The sequence below is a fragment of the Pungitius pungitius genome, chromosome 4 (genome assembly GCF_949316345.1).
Source record: "Pungitius pungitius chromosome 4, fPunPun2.1, whole genome shotgun sequence".
Classification (NCBI taxonomy): Eukaryota; Metazoa; Chordata; class Actinopteri; order Perciformes; family Gasterosteidae; genus Pungitius; species Pungitius pungitius.
In genome coordinates, this window is record NC_084903.1 from 150,210 (window position 1) to 165,327 (window position 15,118).

Sequence of the window (15,118 nt, forward strand, 5' to 3'; positions counted from 1 at the left end):
ATGCAATGGACTGCATGGAACAAACTCATAATGGGATGTTAACTTGTAAATGAACCTTTGCAGCAGTTTGTTGTAAAGTGATTAACAAAAAGTCATTTTCAATGTTAAAGTTGTTAAAAGCCGATATATCTTTGCATTGAAAAAACTATTTACTGTTCATTGGTCAGAGATGAAGAGCCTGATTTAATTTCACATTCCTGATTTACATCAGAATCAGAAGCCACTTATTTCAACACATGTTACACAGAAATTTGACTTAGTGCATTTGTGCAATATAATAAGAATAAAATCTAAGAACAAAATAAGATAAAGTAAGATAAATATATACAAGCAAGAATTAATATAAACAGATAAGTATGTTAAAACCGGTATGTCCATATGTTTCCATGCTGAGAGAAACCACTGTGCAAAGTTTCCGGGGAGGAAGTATTTGGGTCAATGGGGGACACGGACTTCGTTCAGCTCCCTCGGGAAGAACAGCCTCTGCTGGGCCTTCTTGGTGATGGAGCAGATGTTCAGCTCCCACTTGAGGTCCTGGTGATGATGCAGCCCAGAAAACAGAAGGAGTCCACAGTGGTGACGGAGGAGTCACACAAGGTGAGGGGGGAAGGTGGGGCTGCGTTCTTCCTGAAGTCCACGACCATCTCCACTATCTTCAGAGCGATGAGTTGTTTCGATTGCAACACGTCACCAGTCAGGCAATCTCCAACATGTTGGTGGACTCATCATCACCAAAGAATCGTTGCACAACATGATTTTGCCAAGTTGCTCGCTAAAACTCAAATGAGAAATAAATCAAAATCACTCAGAAAGACCATTTTTCTTCCTTTAAAAGGATTCCCTGTTCTCTGATGGTCGCTGTTTCCAGTTTGTGTTTAATACTGTGATAAAAACCAAAGGCTCCACATTAACCAGTTTTCCTACATTGTATTACTCCACTCCTTTGGGCATTGTCCCTGCCTGTAATAGATCAAATACAGGAAATAGAATCCTGCGGTAAGTTTACAGGGAGAAAACGTATGTAATGTGCTGCAAATCCTCTGAAAAAAAGTTATAGCCTTCCTGGCTTTTTAGAAGGTGACATCATGCTCAGGCTAGAGCCACATGTTAGAACAGCTATTGAGCAGTTTGTGTCTCCAGTGTCATTTCACTGAAACAGCAGTTCCCAAAGCTACAGGGTAATTACTTTGATTTCCCAGTAAGGAAGAGTTGGTCTATTGTTCCAGCTGTGCACCAAGAATTCTAGAGAAACATGGTGCTGCTAAAATAAGTGCAAAGAAAAATCACTTGGAAATAACGGTGTAATGCTCTGTCACACCTCCAGCCGTCTAATGCAGAGGAACCCAGCGCACTTTCCAATAAACACAAGGTTTTAAAAATAAAAATAAAAAAGTATGCCAAAACCGAAAATATGTCATTAACCTACATTTGGGACAAATGCTGATTTCCTGGTTGAAAGTCCTGTGTTCATTTGGAGGTCTTAATATCGCACTTGAGCGTCTAATAATAAGCAAATAGAGAAGTCTTGGTATTTCAAACACCATTTTTGGTTCTTAGTATCAAATCTCAATATTCTACTGTACATTGTGTTATATTATTGGATACAGTTACAAGAAATCCACCAATCCACCTGGCTAGATTTATCTTCAGACAGGACTCAACAAGTTTAAGAGCGGTCACAGGAGGTAGTGACTGTTCATTCTGTTCAAGGATTGTGCAATAGTTGCTGCACCGTTTATAAAGGCAAATCCATCTGCTCGGGAAGTTTGGGATTTTGCTTGACCTGGCTCTTTGCAAAAGGGAATCTGAGCGTTTTTTGGAGTGCAGCCTTCAATTTAACTCGAAAATCAAGGGGAAAAGTGTGTTCTCTGAATACAAGGTAAGACCAATTACTAATGAAATGGTTCCATGTCATTGCATTAGAATATACAATGTTTTCAATGGTGAGTGTAAGCCATCCGTTAAAAAGTGTGTGTGTGTGTGTGTTTGTGTGGGGGGGGGGTCTTGGGTATCAGAGGGGCAATTTGAGAGAATTTCAACACTTACATGTCTAACACTGTAAGACCTATTTTACAACTACACTAAGCATGCCTGAATTTACACATTATCAGCGTCAGCTAAATGACATCTAATGTAATGTAATGTCAAAAAATGCCTTTGCCAGATACATTTTTAACTTACGTGACTTGCCAGCTTGTGAGGTGTTAGGGCTTCTTGGATATTCCCATTCTCTGACAACATGGAATATGGACAATAGTAGCTGACAATAACATTACTATTTAGACCTACCCAAAGAATAAGAAATCCCACACAGACCACACAGCACCATTGTGCCTTAGTGCATCCTGACTAAGCCCTGACCGATGACTGAAGCGGATGCAGCTACACCCTGTTTGGACCAGATGACAGTATCTGGCTTGTTGGAATCCGAATGTGTCTGATTCATCATCTTTATCCCTGAATGCTGACACTTCTGTTTTACTTCACATATATGCCAAATGACTGGTATGTACATTTGCAGAACACAGACTAAATATCATATGCTGTGAAGACATTTCTGTGGCAGCTGTGTTGACATTTGGCGTTCTCGAGCAAAACATGTTGTTCCAATTAAAACGTTGGATTTTCTCCACTCATTAAAGCCACAACTGTTTGATTCAACCAAAGCAATTTCTTTGAGGCTAAAGAAAAGTTTTGTAACCCTTCTTAATCCAATTTCCTTATGCAACTCAGCAGGACTGAATACAGTTGACATTTGTAAATTGAACACACACACACACACACACACACACACACACACACACACACACACACACACACACACACACACACGGTTTTACTGTATTTCACAAAAGTAGTGTATGAACAAAAATCCTCCCCTAAAGAGGGCCTTTATTCAGAGCCATTATGCAGGCGTAAAGTTCACAGATTAGGCAGAGCGTTCTCTCTTATCTTAAAGACTTTTTACAACTCAATGTTTTGGACATTCAGCTCTTTTCCACAAACAGGAAATCAACTATTAACTGTGGGCTGAATCCTACCAGGCAGGGCATAAATAGCGATCCCGTCTGTTCACCTGTCTTCTCTTTCCGTGGTAAAGTCATGGGGAAAGGCCTGTTCATCAGCAAAGCAGTGGCCGTGGCCTGCGTGGTCGCAGCCATCGGCGCTGTGGCCACCATCATTGCCCTGTCTGTGGTTTACGCTCAAGAGAAGTCAAAGAACGAAGTGGCGCTTTCATCCACCACCAGCCCCAGCACCAGCACCAGCCCCAGCACCAGCCCCACCACGCCCTCCACCCCGAAGGAGCCCTGGCAGCGCTACAGACTGCCAGACTCCCTCGCTCCCGTCTCCTACAACGTGACCCTGTGGCCCCGGCTGGAGCCCAACCAAGCCGGCCTGTACATCTTCAGCGGACACTCGGCGGTGGTGTTCACATGTGTGAAGGAGACCGACCTCATCCTCATCCACTCCAACATGCTGAACCTCACCACCATCGAGGGGCACCTTGCCAAGCTGACCGGCCTCGGCGGAACAACTGCGCCCGGCCTGAAGGAAACCTGGCTGGAGGCTCCCACGGAGTACCTGGTGGTGCGGCTCAGCGCTCCGCTGCAGGCCGGCAAGAAGTACGAGCTCTACACCGACTTCGTCGGGGAGCTGGCCGACGACCTGGGAGGATTCTACAGAAGTGAATACACGGTGGATGGGGTGAAAAAGTAGGACTCTACTAATTTGATTATTTTATTATTTTTCAATATTTCAGTTGATTGTGAGAATTTGTGTGTTTTTAAGCAATGTGTGCGTATTATACATGATTTAACATATGCATTTTAAAGCTGACATTCACTGTAAGACATTTGGGGAATGTATACACTTTCAGTTGGCTTAGCTCAGTTTGTAGACCTGAAACCAAATGTTTGCATTTTCCAAAATGTCACATATTGATAAGAATTAAGATTAATCAATTATAGAAGCACTGTCCAGTATATTTGAATCTGTTCACATTATGCTTTAAACATCTATATGATGGGTTAATAATAACTATGAACCTTTTCTTTCTTGAGCAGTTCAATTGACAAAATTAGTCATTTTATATCAAATTCACAAAAGCATGTTTTACTGAATACATTAATCAAAATAATTAAAGAGTAAAGAAGAAAATGTGCTAGCACAGTAATTCATTCTTAGCTACGGCTGCTGGTGATGTTTCTCACGCCTTTAGTTAAATAAACATCTCCTGGGATATGACATAAGAATTTAGTACAACTGTATTTATTATATACATTACACACCAAAATCCCATTTCTCGCATGAAAATAAAATATGAATTCCAGTGATTTCCATGCAGCGAGGTATACAGATTTCAGTCCTTTAGCTTGCTTGTCCCATCTTGTCAGATAATTATATTCTCTACTGATGCACAAAACAACCGGGTGTTGAGATGTAAACCCTGGGAAAGAGATTTCCTTCACCATGTGGGAGTGAAAAAGACAGATTTAGGGAGAGTGGTTACACCAGAAAAAGTATAAACCACCTCCTTTCAAAACAACTAGAAAGAAATTGAACTTGGATTACATTTAGGTGGGAGAGTACATCAAGTATTTGATGTGGGTGTTAATTATTCCATCTCTTCATATCCGCTATTGACAGAATCGTGGCCACGACTCAAATGCAGCCGACGGATGCCAGGAAAGCCTTCCCCTGCTTCGATGAGCCCGCCATGAAGGCAGTCTTCCACATCACCCTCATTCACCCTCAGGAGACCGTGGCTCTGTCCAACTCCATGAACTACGGTACTAGTGACCCTAAAGCGACACGTCCATGTTTAATCCTCAACAGCCGCCTCAATCAAATGTGCAACTAAGTTACACTGTATATTGATTTAATGCGCTCATTTTCCCTCATTGGTAATGAATCAGCTGCTGTCTTTTCACCCTACACAGACCCTAGTAACATCACTATGGATGGTCACGATTTCCTCCAGACGAGCTTCATGCCCACAGAGATTATGTCGACCTACTTGCTGGCTTTCGTTGTGTCTGATTTCACGTTCATTTCGTCTGAACCGAATGCATCCGTTTTGGTAATTATTTACAAAGTGAAATGTGTGTATTACTGTCATAACCATTTTGCCCTCATTTGACCTTCCTGGAACGCAGAACAAGATGTCCTTTAGGATAAACCATGAACTTTGACATTAGCAATAAAAAACACACCTCAATATTGCTTTAACTGCCCTTACTGATGCTGCAATAAAAAAAAGCATGGCTACTATCTATATATTATTGCTACAATGAACTATTGCTTCTGCTAAGGCTTTAATTAGGCTCAATAATTTCAGCTGATGTAACGGCACAGTGTGAAACACCATAGCACCTTGAGGGAAACTATGACAGCAGTTTAATAGGAGTTGCATCCGTCTTAAAACAAGGACACGAGCCCGGGCATTACAGCCGTGTATCCAACACGACTGTACCATACAGTGGATTCATTCAGTCCTTGTGAATCTATGCTTCTGCTTTAACAGTTTGTGGAAGTTGGCTTTAATTCAACCATCTTTATCAACTACTACTCAGTAAAGGCGCTGTTAGAGGTACTGTGACACAAAGCAGATGTCGGCCAGTCCTTTGCCCCTGTGCCCTTTGGGTTGCAGTGGGAATGCGCTGCCATCTGCTGGACTCCAGGCTCAACTCAGGCTGATGGTCGACTATTGTTTCCCTATTTAACAAAGCACCATTTGCGAACAGGTCAGGATCTGGGCCCGAAAGAAGGCTATAGAGGAGGGCCAGGGGGACTATGCCCTGGAGAAGACTGGGCCCATATTGTCATTCTTTGAGAACTACTACAACTCTTCCTACCCCCTGAGCAAGTCAGGTAGGAACCACAAGCACTGACCAACAAAAGGGACAGCAAATTGCTTCAGGCTTCTGCAAACCGATGTTACTTCATGATCTTTTTTTAGACCAGATTGCCCTTCCCGACTTCAGCGCTGGAGCCATGGAGAACTGGGGCCTGATCACCTACAGAGAAACCGCCCTCTTGTATAACCCTGGGGTGTCCTCTAATGGAGACAAGGAGTGGGTGGCAACCGTCATCTCCCATGAACTCGCTCACATGGTATCAATCTAAAGGACATTCAATGGTGTTCTGGCCTCTCGAAACCAAATGATGACGGTCATTGTGTTTGCCTCTTAAAACCTGCCGATAATATGAAGCTCTGTCCTCACAGTGGTTTGGGAACTTGGTAACCACACGGTGGTGGAATGACCTGTGGCTCAATGAGGGGTTCGCCACCTACGTCTCTTACCTTGGAGCAAACTTCGCTGAGCCAAAGTGGAATATGGTCAGTTTAGTATATACAATATACAATATACTGAATGGCCCTCTCTTTATGTTGTTTCATCTCATCCCTGAGTGGATGGATCCATTTTATGTGTTTAAAATATGTGTAAAATGTGTCCTTTAACGCCACAGTGCACGATTCAAAGATTTCCTCTGTGTATTTTCCAGAAAGATTTAATAGTGCTGAATCAGATCGTTGGTGTGATGTCGGTGGATGCCTTGGCCTCCTCCCACCCACTCTCATCCAAGGAGGAGGACGTCCTGACGCCAGACCAGATCAGCGAACTGTTTGACTCCATCACATACAGCAAGGTGCAGTACATTCAATGTGCACGCGTCTTCATTTCATTACCTCAATGTGCAACAAAATGTCAACCTCCGCTAAATAAAAAAATAAAATGACTCAAATCAATCACTGATCCTCGTTAAGTGAAAGCTGTAATTGTGTCTTCTGATACCCTTCTGTTTGGTTACAGGGAGCTGCGGTGCTCAGGATGCTCTCAGAGTTTATCACTGAAGAAGTATTCTCCAAAGGACTCAGTGTGAGTACAGCTGGGCCAATTTCGTTTGCCGTTTTGTTAACGTTGTTTGTGATACCACCATTTTTTTTTGTTACATCTAACTTTGTTTCCCACAAAAGCACAAGTCAGCCATGACACATATTGTTTTTATTTGTCTGCAGACATACTTGGAGGCGTTCAAGTATAAAAACACAGTCTACACAGACCTTTGGAAGCACCTGCAAATGGTAAGACTGAACCATCCACAAAAGGTCACTTATAAAAAGCTTACACACAACTGATAACCTTCTTTAGTTGATAATGCTAACCTGTTAAAATACAGTTACCTATTTCAACATCCAGCAACAGAAAAACCTAAGTTCCAAAACTCCAAATTCCAGGATTCACCCTCCTATTAGCTCTGTTTTCGAGAGGAGAATATCTTGCTCTTTAGCTGCTTAACTCTCGGCTATGTTCACATTGTTAGCTGCTGACTCGTTTTGGTTGTTGCTTGGCGCTGAGCAGGTAACATCGGTCTGAAGGGAGTTCACATTTCTCTTAGTAGATGGTTATTACGTAGCCTTTGGATGATCAGTCCACGTTGTGCATTGTTCTCACACGACAGGGAGCTTAAAGTGGCTAATGCTAACTTTAGGTGTTGTTGTGTAACTGACATGGTGAGTCGTTTTGGTGACTTTTCTGCACTTTATACTCGGATGTATGTAGCCTCTTTACAAATTGTAAAATATATCTGCCTGTTATTCACTGTGACACATGACCAATGGTCAGCTGCAGAACAAATAAGGGATTGTGTTAAATAAGAAATATTGAAATAAATAAAAAGTAAAATACTACTGAAGCAGGGAGCAATGAATGGTCACAATGTAACTCATATCTTGATATTCCTCTATCAAGGCAGTGGATAGAAGTAACATAACGCTGCCCCACTCCGTGGAGGTTATCATGAACCGGTGGATCCTGCAGATGGGCTTCCCAGTGGTCACCATCAACACCAAGAATGGAATAATTACCCAGAAACACTTCTTGTTGGACCCAGAGTCTGTAGTTAACAGGCCCTCAATGTTCAAGTAGGAAACGTTCCTAATTTCTCTTGTGAATATGCTGAATATACGGAATGTGGTGACATTCGGCATGAGGAACTCACCGGCTCTGTGTTCACATGTGTGTAGTTATGAGTGGTTTGTCCCTCTCACGTGGATTAAGACTGGAGGCCCCGAGCAGCAGTACTGGCTGCTTGACAGAGAGGGTAAGAGTTGTTTTGGATGCGTCTTACAGGGTGTTGCAAAGATGATGAACACAAAAGAAAAAGATGCATTATTTTCTCCATCCCAAAAGCTACAAACCCAATCGTGACTTGTGGTCCTGATGATTGGCTGGTGGCCAACATAAAAATGAAGGGCTTCTACCGAGTCAACTACGACCTCGACAACTGGGAGCGTCTCCTCACAAAGCTGAGCACTGGACACCTGGTGCGTGATGGTCGTTTTGGATGTTCGCTCCTCAGTGTTTCTAAATGGTTACTACAACCCCCCCCGCCCCCCCTCCCCATCAAAATTCAAAGCTCAATTCCTCTGCTTGCTTTTTCAGGACATTCCAGAGATTAACCGAGCTCAACTCATCGATGATGCTTTTAACCTCGCGAGGTGAGCCCACTACTTTTTGTTTTTTAACCAAGCGTCTGCCGTTAAAAGAGACAGTTGAGCAACCTCATGTACGTGCATGTACGTGCTTTCTTCAGGGCCAGGATGGTGAACACGACTCTGGCTCTCAGGACGACCAAGTACCTGAACAAGGAGGTTGAATACATGCCCTGGGAGACAGCCGAGCGCAGCTTGAACTACTTCTTCCTAATGTTTGACCGCAGCGAAGTCTATGGGCCCATGCAGGTTTGTGATGAACAGTAAACTTTTACTTGTACATGAACGCAGTGGCGGCTGGTGAATTTTATTGTAGGGGGGGCTAAATAAAGATTTTTTTTTCACATACAAATTAAGCTTTCTGGTGCATTCTGACAAAATACTAAAGACAAAATAGAACATTTTCTTACAAAGGCAAATGGGGCAAAGGAGAAAGTTTTAACTTAATTTATTTGCCGTGTAGAATTTAGTAAGATTAAGTGCAAATACATCAATAGAAATTGGGAATTATTCACAAGTTAACATTCTAACAAGGTAACAGAATTCTAAAATGGGTGAGTGTGTTACGGTCAATCTGTTGTGTTGTTGGTAATATTCCCCCCCCCCTCGCTCTCTTTGCTCAGTTACGTACAACGTAAGCGCGTAAGTACGAGCCCCAAATCCTCATTGAAAATGCATTGATTTTTTTCTCTCATTTTAACATGAGAGTCAACGGGAGAATACGTGACCTGAATCTGACGAATCTGATTGGACAATGACAGATAATATGTCTAGAACACTGAAAACTACTTTTGCTGTGATAGAATTAGTTGAACCCCCCCCTCTTTCTCCCAGTTGGTGGGAGGCGTGGCCCAAATCGCCCCCATACACCATCCGCCCCTGCATCAACGAATGCAGATTTCTGCAAGCATATTTTTGAAGGGAAACATTCCTTGAAATCATATGCAACGAACATTGTTTTTACTGCACCAAGTATTTACTGCATTTTTTTAAACACTCCATTCATTGCCTCCTCAGGATTACCTGAAGAAACAGGTCACCCCTCTGTTCATCCACTTCCAAAAGCTCACTGACAACTGGACAAAGATCCCAGAAAAACACACTGACCAGTAAGGATGTAAACCCGCTCCCTGTGTTTTAAACCATCTCGGTTTCACTCTTATTAATACATGTGCTAAAGTAACCTTTGACTCAATGATGCAAAATGCTGTGTTTACAGGATGATACCATCGTTGGGCTTTCTCAAGGGGGAACTATGATGATTCACATTATTTGATTGACAATTTCGGGTAGCAGTAAACCATGCCCCTGTGGGTTCCTAGATTAGAATAAACTTGAATTAACTTCAATAGAATCTACTCCTCTTTACAAACACCTTCTATATTCTATACTCTAATTTACTCTTGTCTTGAGAGAAATATATTCTATATGTTTTTTTCACTTTTTACTTTTAAGCAGCATTTTTTAAGTGTGGTGGGATTCACTGCAGTACAGATGGACTCATCAATGAAAGCGTTCAAATGGTCCAACTACGTGTAGGGAACCCCCAATGTATGACAGCCAATGTAGGATTTGCCAGAAATTTGATGGTTCATCTTGTCAGGACGCGGGTGCGAAGGCAAGGAGGGAGGACTCAGATGCGGAGTTAATGAAAAAATAAAAGGACTTTAATAGTCAAAAAACACAAACTCAAAATCTCTCCAACCAAAAAGGGGAGGAAGGAGGCAAAAACAAAACAGACAAAAAACCAGGGACCTGGACTTGAAAACACAGACTTGACTTGACACAGAACGTTGACATGTAATGACGCCCCACAAGACAAGAGACTCACAGGGCTTCAATACACAGGGTGCAGGTGATTGAACACAGGTGGAAACAATCAGGCACGGCAGACAATCACAGGGGAAACAGGACAAGGCAGGAAGTGAAGTTACCCAGGGACACAAGAGACATTAAACTACAAAATAAAACAAGAACCCAAACCGTGACACATCTGAAATAAACTTAAAAAAATAAATAAATTATAAGCCACTTATATTGAACCGGCTCATTCCCCGGACCTGAGGGGGATTCAAGGTCAGCTGTTGGACTGGTCTCATGTCATGTGTCATTTCTTTCGCCTGTCCAGGTACAACCAGGTCAATGCAATCTCCATGGCCTGCAGCACAGGAGTGGAAGGCTGTAAGGAGCTGACAACCGGCTGGTTCAGAGAGTGGATGAACGATCCCACTAACAACAAGTATGCTCCCACCCTGGACCCTGGACCACTTTAGATTTCTCCTAAACTTTACTTTACTACTTTAATTCAAGTATTTCTTTTTGCCAAGCCAATTGCCTTTAACTCTCCGCCGTCTCCATCAATGTTTGCAGGATTAGTCCCAACTTGAAGTACACAGTGTACTGCAGTGCGATCGCAGCGGGAGGGGTGACGGAGTGGGACTTTGCTTGGTCCATGTTCAAGAACACCACCATCGCTACGGAGGCGGATAAACTCATGGCTGCCCTGTCCTGCACCAAACAGCCCTGGCTGCTCAACAGGTTGGTGAAACTGACGGTGCGCTCTTCTCCTGGTCACTTCGGCAGGCTTTAGATGGTCCCACATCAAACACCTTTGCTGCAGCAAATAGGATGTTGTTTCCTCACCGTGAGTGTGTTTCAGGTATCTGGAGTATTGTCTGGACCCACAGAAGATACGGAAGCAGGACGCCACCTCCACCATCATTTCCATTGCTAGCAACTCCATAGGTCAACCTCTGGCATGGGACTTTGTCAGGGCCAAATGGGACCACATTTTCAATGAGTGAGTCTTCTCTCATGCCTTCAATAGAAGAGTTAACGCTGTTAGAGATCACGGTCAAACGTAATGTTATGGAGCCAATAGGCAACTGGATGGTTTGCCCTGAGGTTTTGTGCAGATATCTACAGTACACAGAATACTGACTGCAACAACGATTTTGGTTTAGTAAATTTGAGCAAAATAAACTCTATTCCCTTCAACCTCCGGTCCTGAGTGCTAACACAATATAACAACTGGACATTTTGTGTATTGTAATTGTTAGCGTGTTAGAATGCTGACATTTAGCATTCAGCCTAAAGTGTGTGCGTCTGACATGACCACTGACTTTAAGTCTGGTTTTCACAATGTCCAACCAAACCATGCGGCCTGTAGTTATTTGCAAAATGGCCACAATCTGTCTTGTTTGTGCCTTTTTCTCAGCTATGGCGGTGGATCGTTTTCTTTTGGAGGACTCATTAGTGGACTGACCAGAAGATTCTCCACTGAGTTTGAGTATCAGCAGGTATAGCTTCTCCAGTGCATTTTTTTTCTCAGACCCAGCGAGCCAATATTTTATTCCACAAAAGCAATTTGTGAGTGAATTAATACAAATAACTAGACTCTTGTTTGCAAGGTGCTGTGCATTAGCAAATGTGTCATTACACAAGTGAGGTGAATATGTGCATATATCCTACATGGGGACATTCAGCGTTGAATCCCAGTAACCCCCCCTGCCCCTTACTCTCCAGCTGCTGCAGTTCAAAAAAGACAACGGCGGGCAGCTTGGCTCGGCCACCACGGCTCTGGAGCAGGCGCTGGAGAGCACCAAGGCCAACATGAACTGGGTGGCCATGAATAAGAAGCAGGTGCTCGACTGGTTCGTCACCGAGAGCAAGCCAGCAGTTTAACACAAGGGCAGATGGTCCTACTGGCTTCTACATCGGCCGGAACTAAATGTGTTTTTATAAATATCCTGTATATGATCCATTAAAAAAAAATGATGTAAAGTTTTTGTTATGCATTTTTAAGGATATTTGATACTAAATGAAAACATGTTTTTATACTATACATCCTTATAAAATAGAAAATCATCCAATTAAAGAGTGTGCTATTCACTGCATTCCCTTATATGTTTTGCATTTTCTTTTGATGCCAGTGTTTTTCATAAATGCAAAATATTAGATTGTGACATTTCTTACCTCAAAACGATGAGCCCAGATTGTGTTTCAGGTCTGCGAGCTCTGCGGTGTGAACCAAGTCTATTTAAATGTAAAATATCTGAAATAATAAATGCACAAAAATGTAACTTGCTGAGTGTAGCTTCTTCAGGCATCTGTGCATCCTCACAGATTACTGTGTTGACATGGCAACAGTGTCAAACATCAACTGACCAAGTAGGCCGTCCATCTTCAATAGCTAAGACATTATTATGTTATTAATGTAATATTAACGATATGGGTCCCATATGGATACTCCAGAGAAACACTTTCCAAACATAAGTGACTATTATTACTATGAGTGAAACAGAAGATTGGCTTTGGAGCCTCTGAGACGCATCCGGAGACATTTATTGACCTCATGTCTGTCTCAACCAACCAGAATGTTTACACAAGCTCAAAAAGGTGCCAATTAACTGGTCCCAGTTCAGCTGCCTCTTCTCACAGTGGGGGTCTTTCCTTAAGGACTTTAGCGAGGATGTGCTCCCTGTTTAGCACCTCATTGTCACGCTGACAGCTGCAGTCCTCGTGTAAGGAGTCTGCAGGATTTCATTTGTTTGGTATGTAAAAAACAGCTATAAATATCTACATGTATCACAGAAAGAAAACATTTGGATGAATGCAATAAACTCAAGGGGTTATTTTGATAAATTAACTTTATTTTGTTCAAGTTGTGAAAGCTAAATAAATATACAGTTCTATACAATAAAAAGAAAAGACGAAAAAGGACAGAAATATATTTTGTTCAAAATAACAAAATTAAGAGGTTTTGTCCAGAGAGTTCTTTAGAGGTCATTGTTGCAATGAAAATAGTGTATTGATGTATTGATGGCCGGGTCTCTCAGCTCTGTCCAGAGAAGGCAGCGTTTTGGAGTTGCTGCTGCTGTGGCATCCAGAACTGCTCGCTGCTGAAGAAAACGTCGTTTGATACCTGCCAAGGCAAAACAAATCCTGGTTATCAACTCATTCAACACTAGAACCCCGTGGAGCAAAATTCAAACGGTTTGAAATCTTGAGATGTACGAGACATCGGTGGGAAACGTACCTGCTGTGAGGGCTGCAGAGAGGACAGATGTGCTGAGCTCGTGGGGCAGCAGTCTGGTTCTTGGCGGCAGTAGCCGGCTCCTGGCTGACCCAAGAACTCAATGAGGTTTTGGGGCTTCTCCGAAAACCCAGAGGCTCTCTGCTGCAGGGCCTCCTCGGTGAGGCCAAGCTGCGCCGACAGGTAGGAGATGTAGCGGATGGTGAGGCGCAGCGTCTCAATCTTGGTCAGGTTCTGACCTGCTGGGGCCGCCGAGGGAGGCAGGTATGTCCTGAGGTGCTGCAGGGCCTTGGTCAGGTCCCTCATCCTCAGCTTCTCTCTCTCGCTGGCCGTCTGCCGCTTCTTCCCCGGGTACCTGGACCTGGATTTCCTCGTGGTGGACAATCGGGAGCAAGGCGGAGGCTGCGTACCCTGGGTGAGGCCAGGTGCCGCCGGGCTTTTGAAGACGAAGCGATCCAAGGCGTTGGGATCGCTTCCGGCGACCTGGAGGGAGGTGGGAGAGAAGCAGAAGGAGTCCACAGAGGAGGTGGGAGACAGGCTGCTGCTGCATGCGCTAAAGTAACCCGGGTCCAAGGATGGATCGTAGGCCAGGGGATCGTAAGGCTTGTCCAGCAGGGACTCAAACAGGAAAGAGTTGTCCTGGAGCTGGAGAGGAGAGCAGTAGGAAACATCCATGGTTGCCGTGGTGCTTGTAGTCTTCCCCTGAGAAGTCAGTGTGTTGCTGGTGAGGCAAGCAGAGAGGACAGTGACGAGGACCAGTGAGGCAGCTCCATATATGTGGTGGGAGGTGCGAGGTTGCACCTCCGGCAGCCACCTCCGGCCCCTGAGAAACTCTGGGAGCAGCGCCAACACCTCCACCGGTGGTTGGGGGGGGGTTGCCATGGGAAACATGCCAGTTCCGGGAGAAGGTGCGACCGGAAGAAGACAGGTTCACATGAAACGCTGCTGCAGCCTGGGAACACGACAAAGGTTTGTACCTGGGTCTGGCTTCTGTCCCTGAACCCCGAGGACATCTTTGAAGTTGAGGTTGCTGAAGATCTGTTTGCAAAAATATCCAATGAGCCACGGCTGGATGAGAGATTTAGACCATGTGGAGCTGCAAGGTCTCAGGTTCAGAGAAGCACAGTAAAAGAAGTTAAATGTGTTTTTTTCATTCTTTCCTTTTCGCCCTTGTGCTCCCTCCCCACCACACACACACACACACACACACACACACACACACACACACAAGGTCACACCGCAAAAGTGTGCCGGTGGGCAGCTGTGAAGTGTGAGGACTTTACACCTGGACCTGTTTGGACAGCAGTCCTGCTCACTGGGAACTCTGATGTGCACAGGAAGGAGGGCCAGGAGTGTGGCTTTGATTGACTTCAGCTGGCTGTCTCTCCTCTGCAGACGAGACCTATGGTGCCTGAGTAGGAGACCTATTGGGCCTGAATAGGAGACCTATTGGGCCTGAGTAGGAGACCTATTGGGCCTGAGTAGGAGACCTATTGGGCCTGAGTAGGAGACCTATTGGGCCTGAGTAAGGAGCTGCTTTGGATCTTGGTTGGCAAAGGCAGAGGGGAAGACACCATTCATCATTG

General features: G+C 44.0%; 2 protein-coding genes across 2 annotated transcripts; one reads left to right on the top strand and one right to left on the bottom strand.

Annotated features, from left to right (window-relative positions):
• The first annotated feature begins 3,071 nt into the window (after window positions 1-3,071).
• LOC119197525 (aminopeptidase N-like) lies at window positions 3,072-12,597 on the top strand. Its single transcript, XM_037453906.2, has 20 exons — window positions 3,072-3,713; window positions 4,648-4,790; window positions 4,941-5,080; window positions 5,745-5,871; window positions 5,960-6,114; window positions 6,227-6,340; window positions 6,508-6,651; window positions 6,816-6,881; window positions 7,022-7,087; window positions 7,755-7,927; window positions 8,030-8,106; window positions 8,196-8,329; window positions 8,448-8,503; window positions 8,599-8,746; window positions 9,515-9,606; window positions 10,626-10,736; window positions 10,868-11,035; window positions 11,157-11,297; window positions 11,715-11,796; window positions 12,023-12,597. Exons 1-20 carry the CDS (start codon window positions 3,103-3,105, stop codon window positions 12,179-12,181), a joined length of 2,907 nt encoding a protein of 968 aa, XP_037309803.2. The 5' UTR covers window positions 3,072-3,102; the 3' UTR covers window positions 12,182-12,597.
• Window positions 12,598-13,308: 711 nt separating this feature from the next.
• LOC119197530 (mesoderm posterior protein 1-like) lies at window positions 13,309-14,253 on the bottom strand. Its single transcript, XM_037453920.2, has 2 exons — window positions 13,536-14,253; window positions 13,309-13,421 (listed from the first exon to the last, which is right to left on the bottom strand). The coding sequence occupies exons 1-2, from the start codon at window positions 14,205-14,207 to the stop codon at window positions 13,332-13,334; spliced, it is 762 nt and encodes a 253-aa protein (XP_037309817.1). The 5' UTR covers window positions 14,208-14,253; the 3' UTR covers window positions 13,309-13,331.
• Window positions 14,254-15,118: the final 865 nt, after the last annotated feature.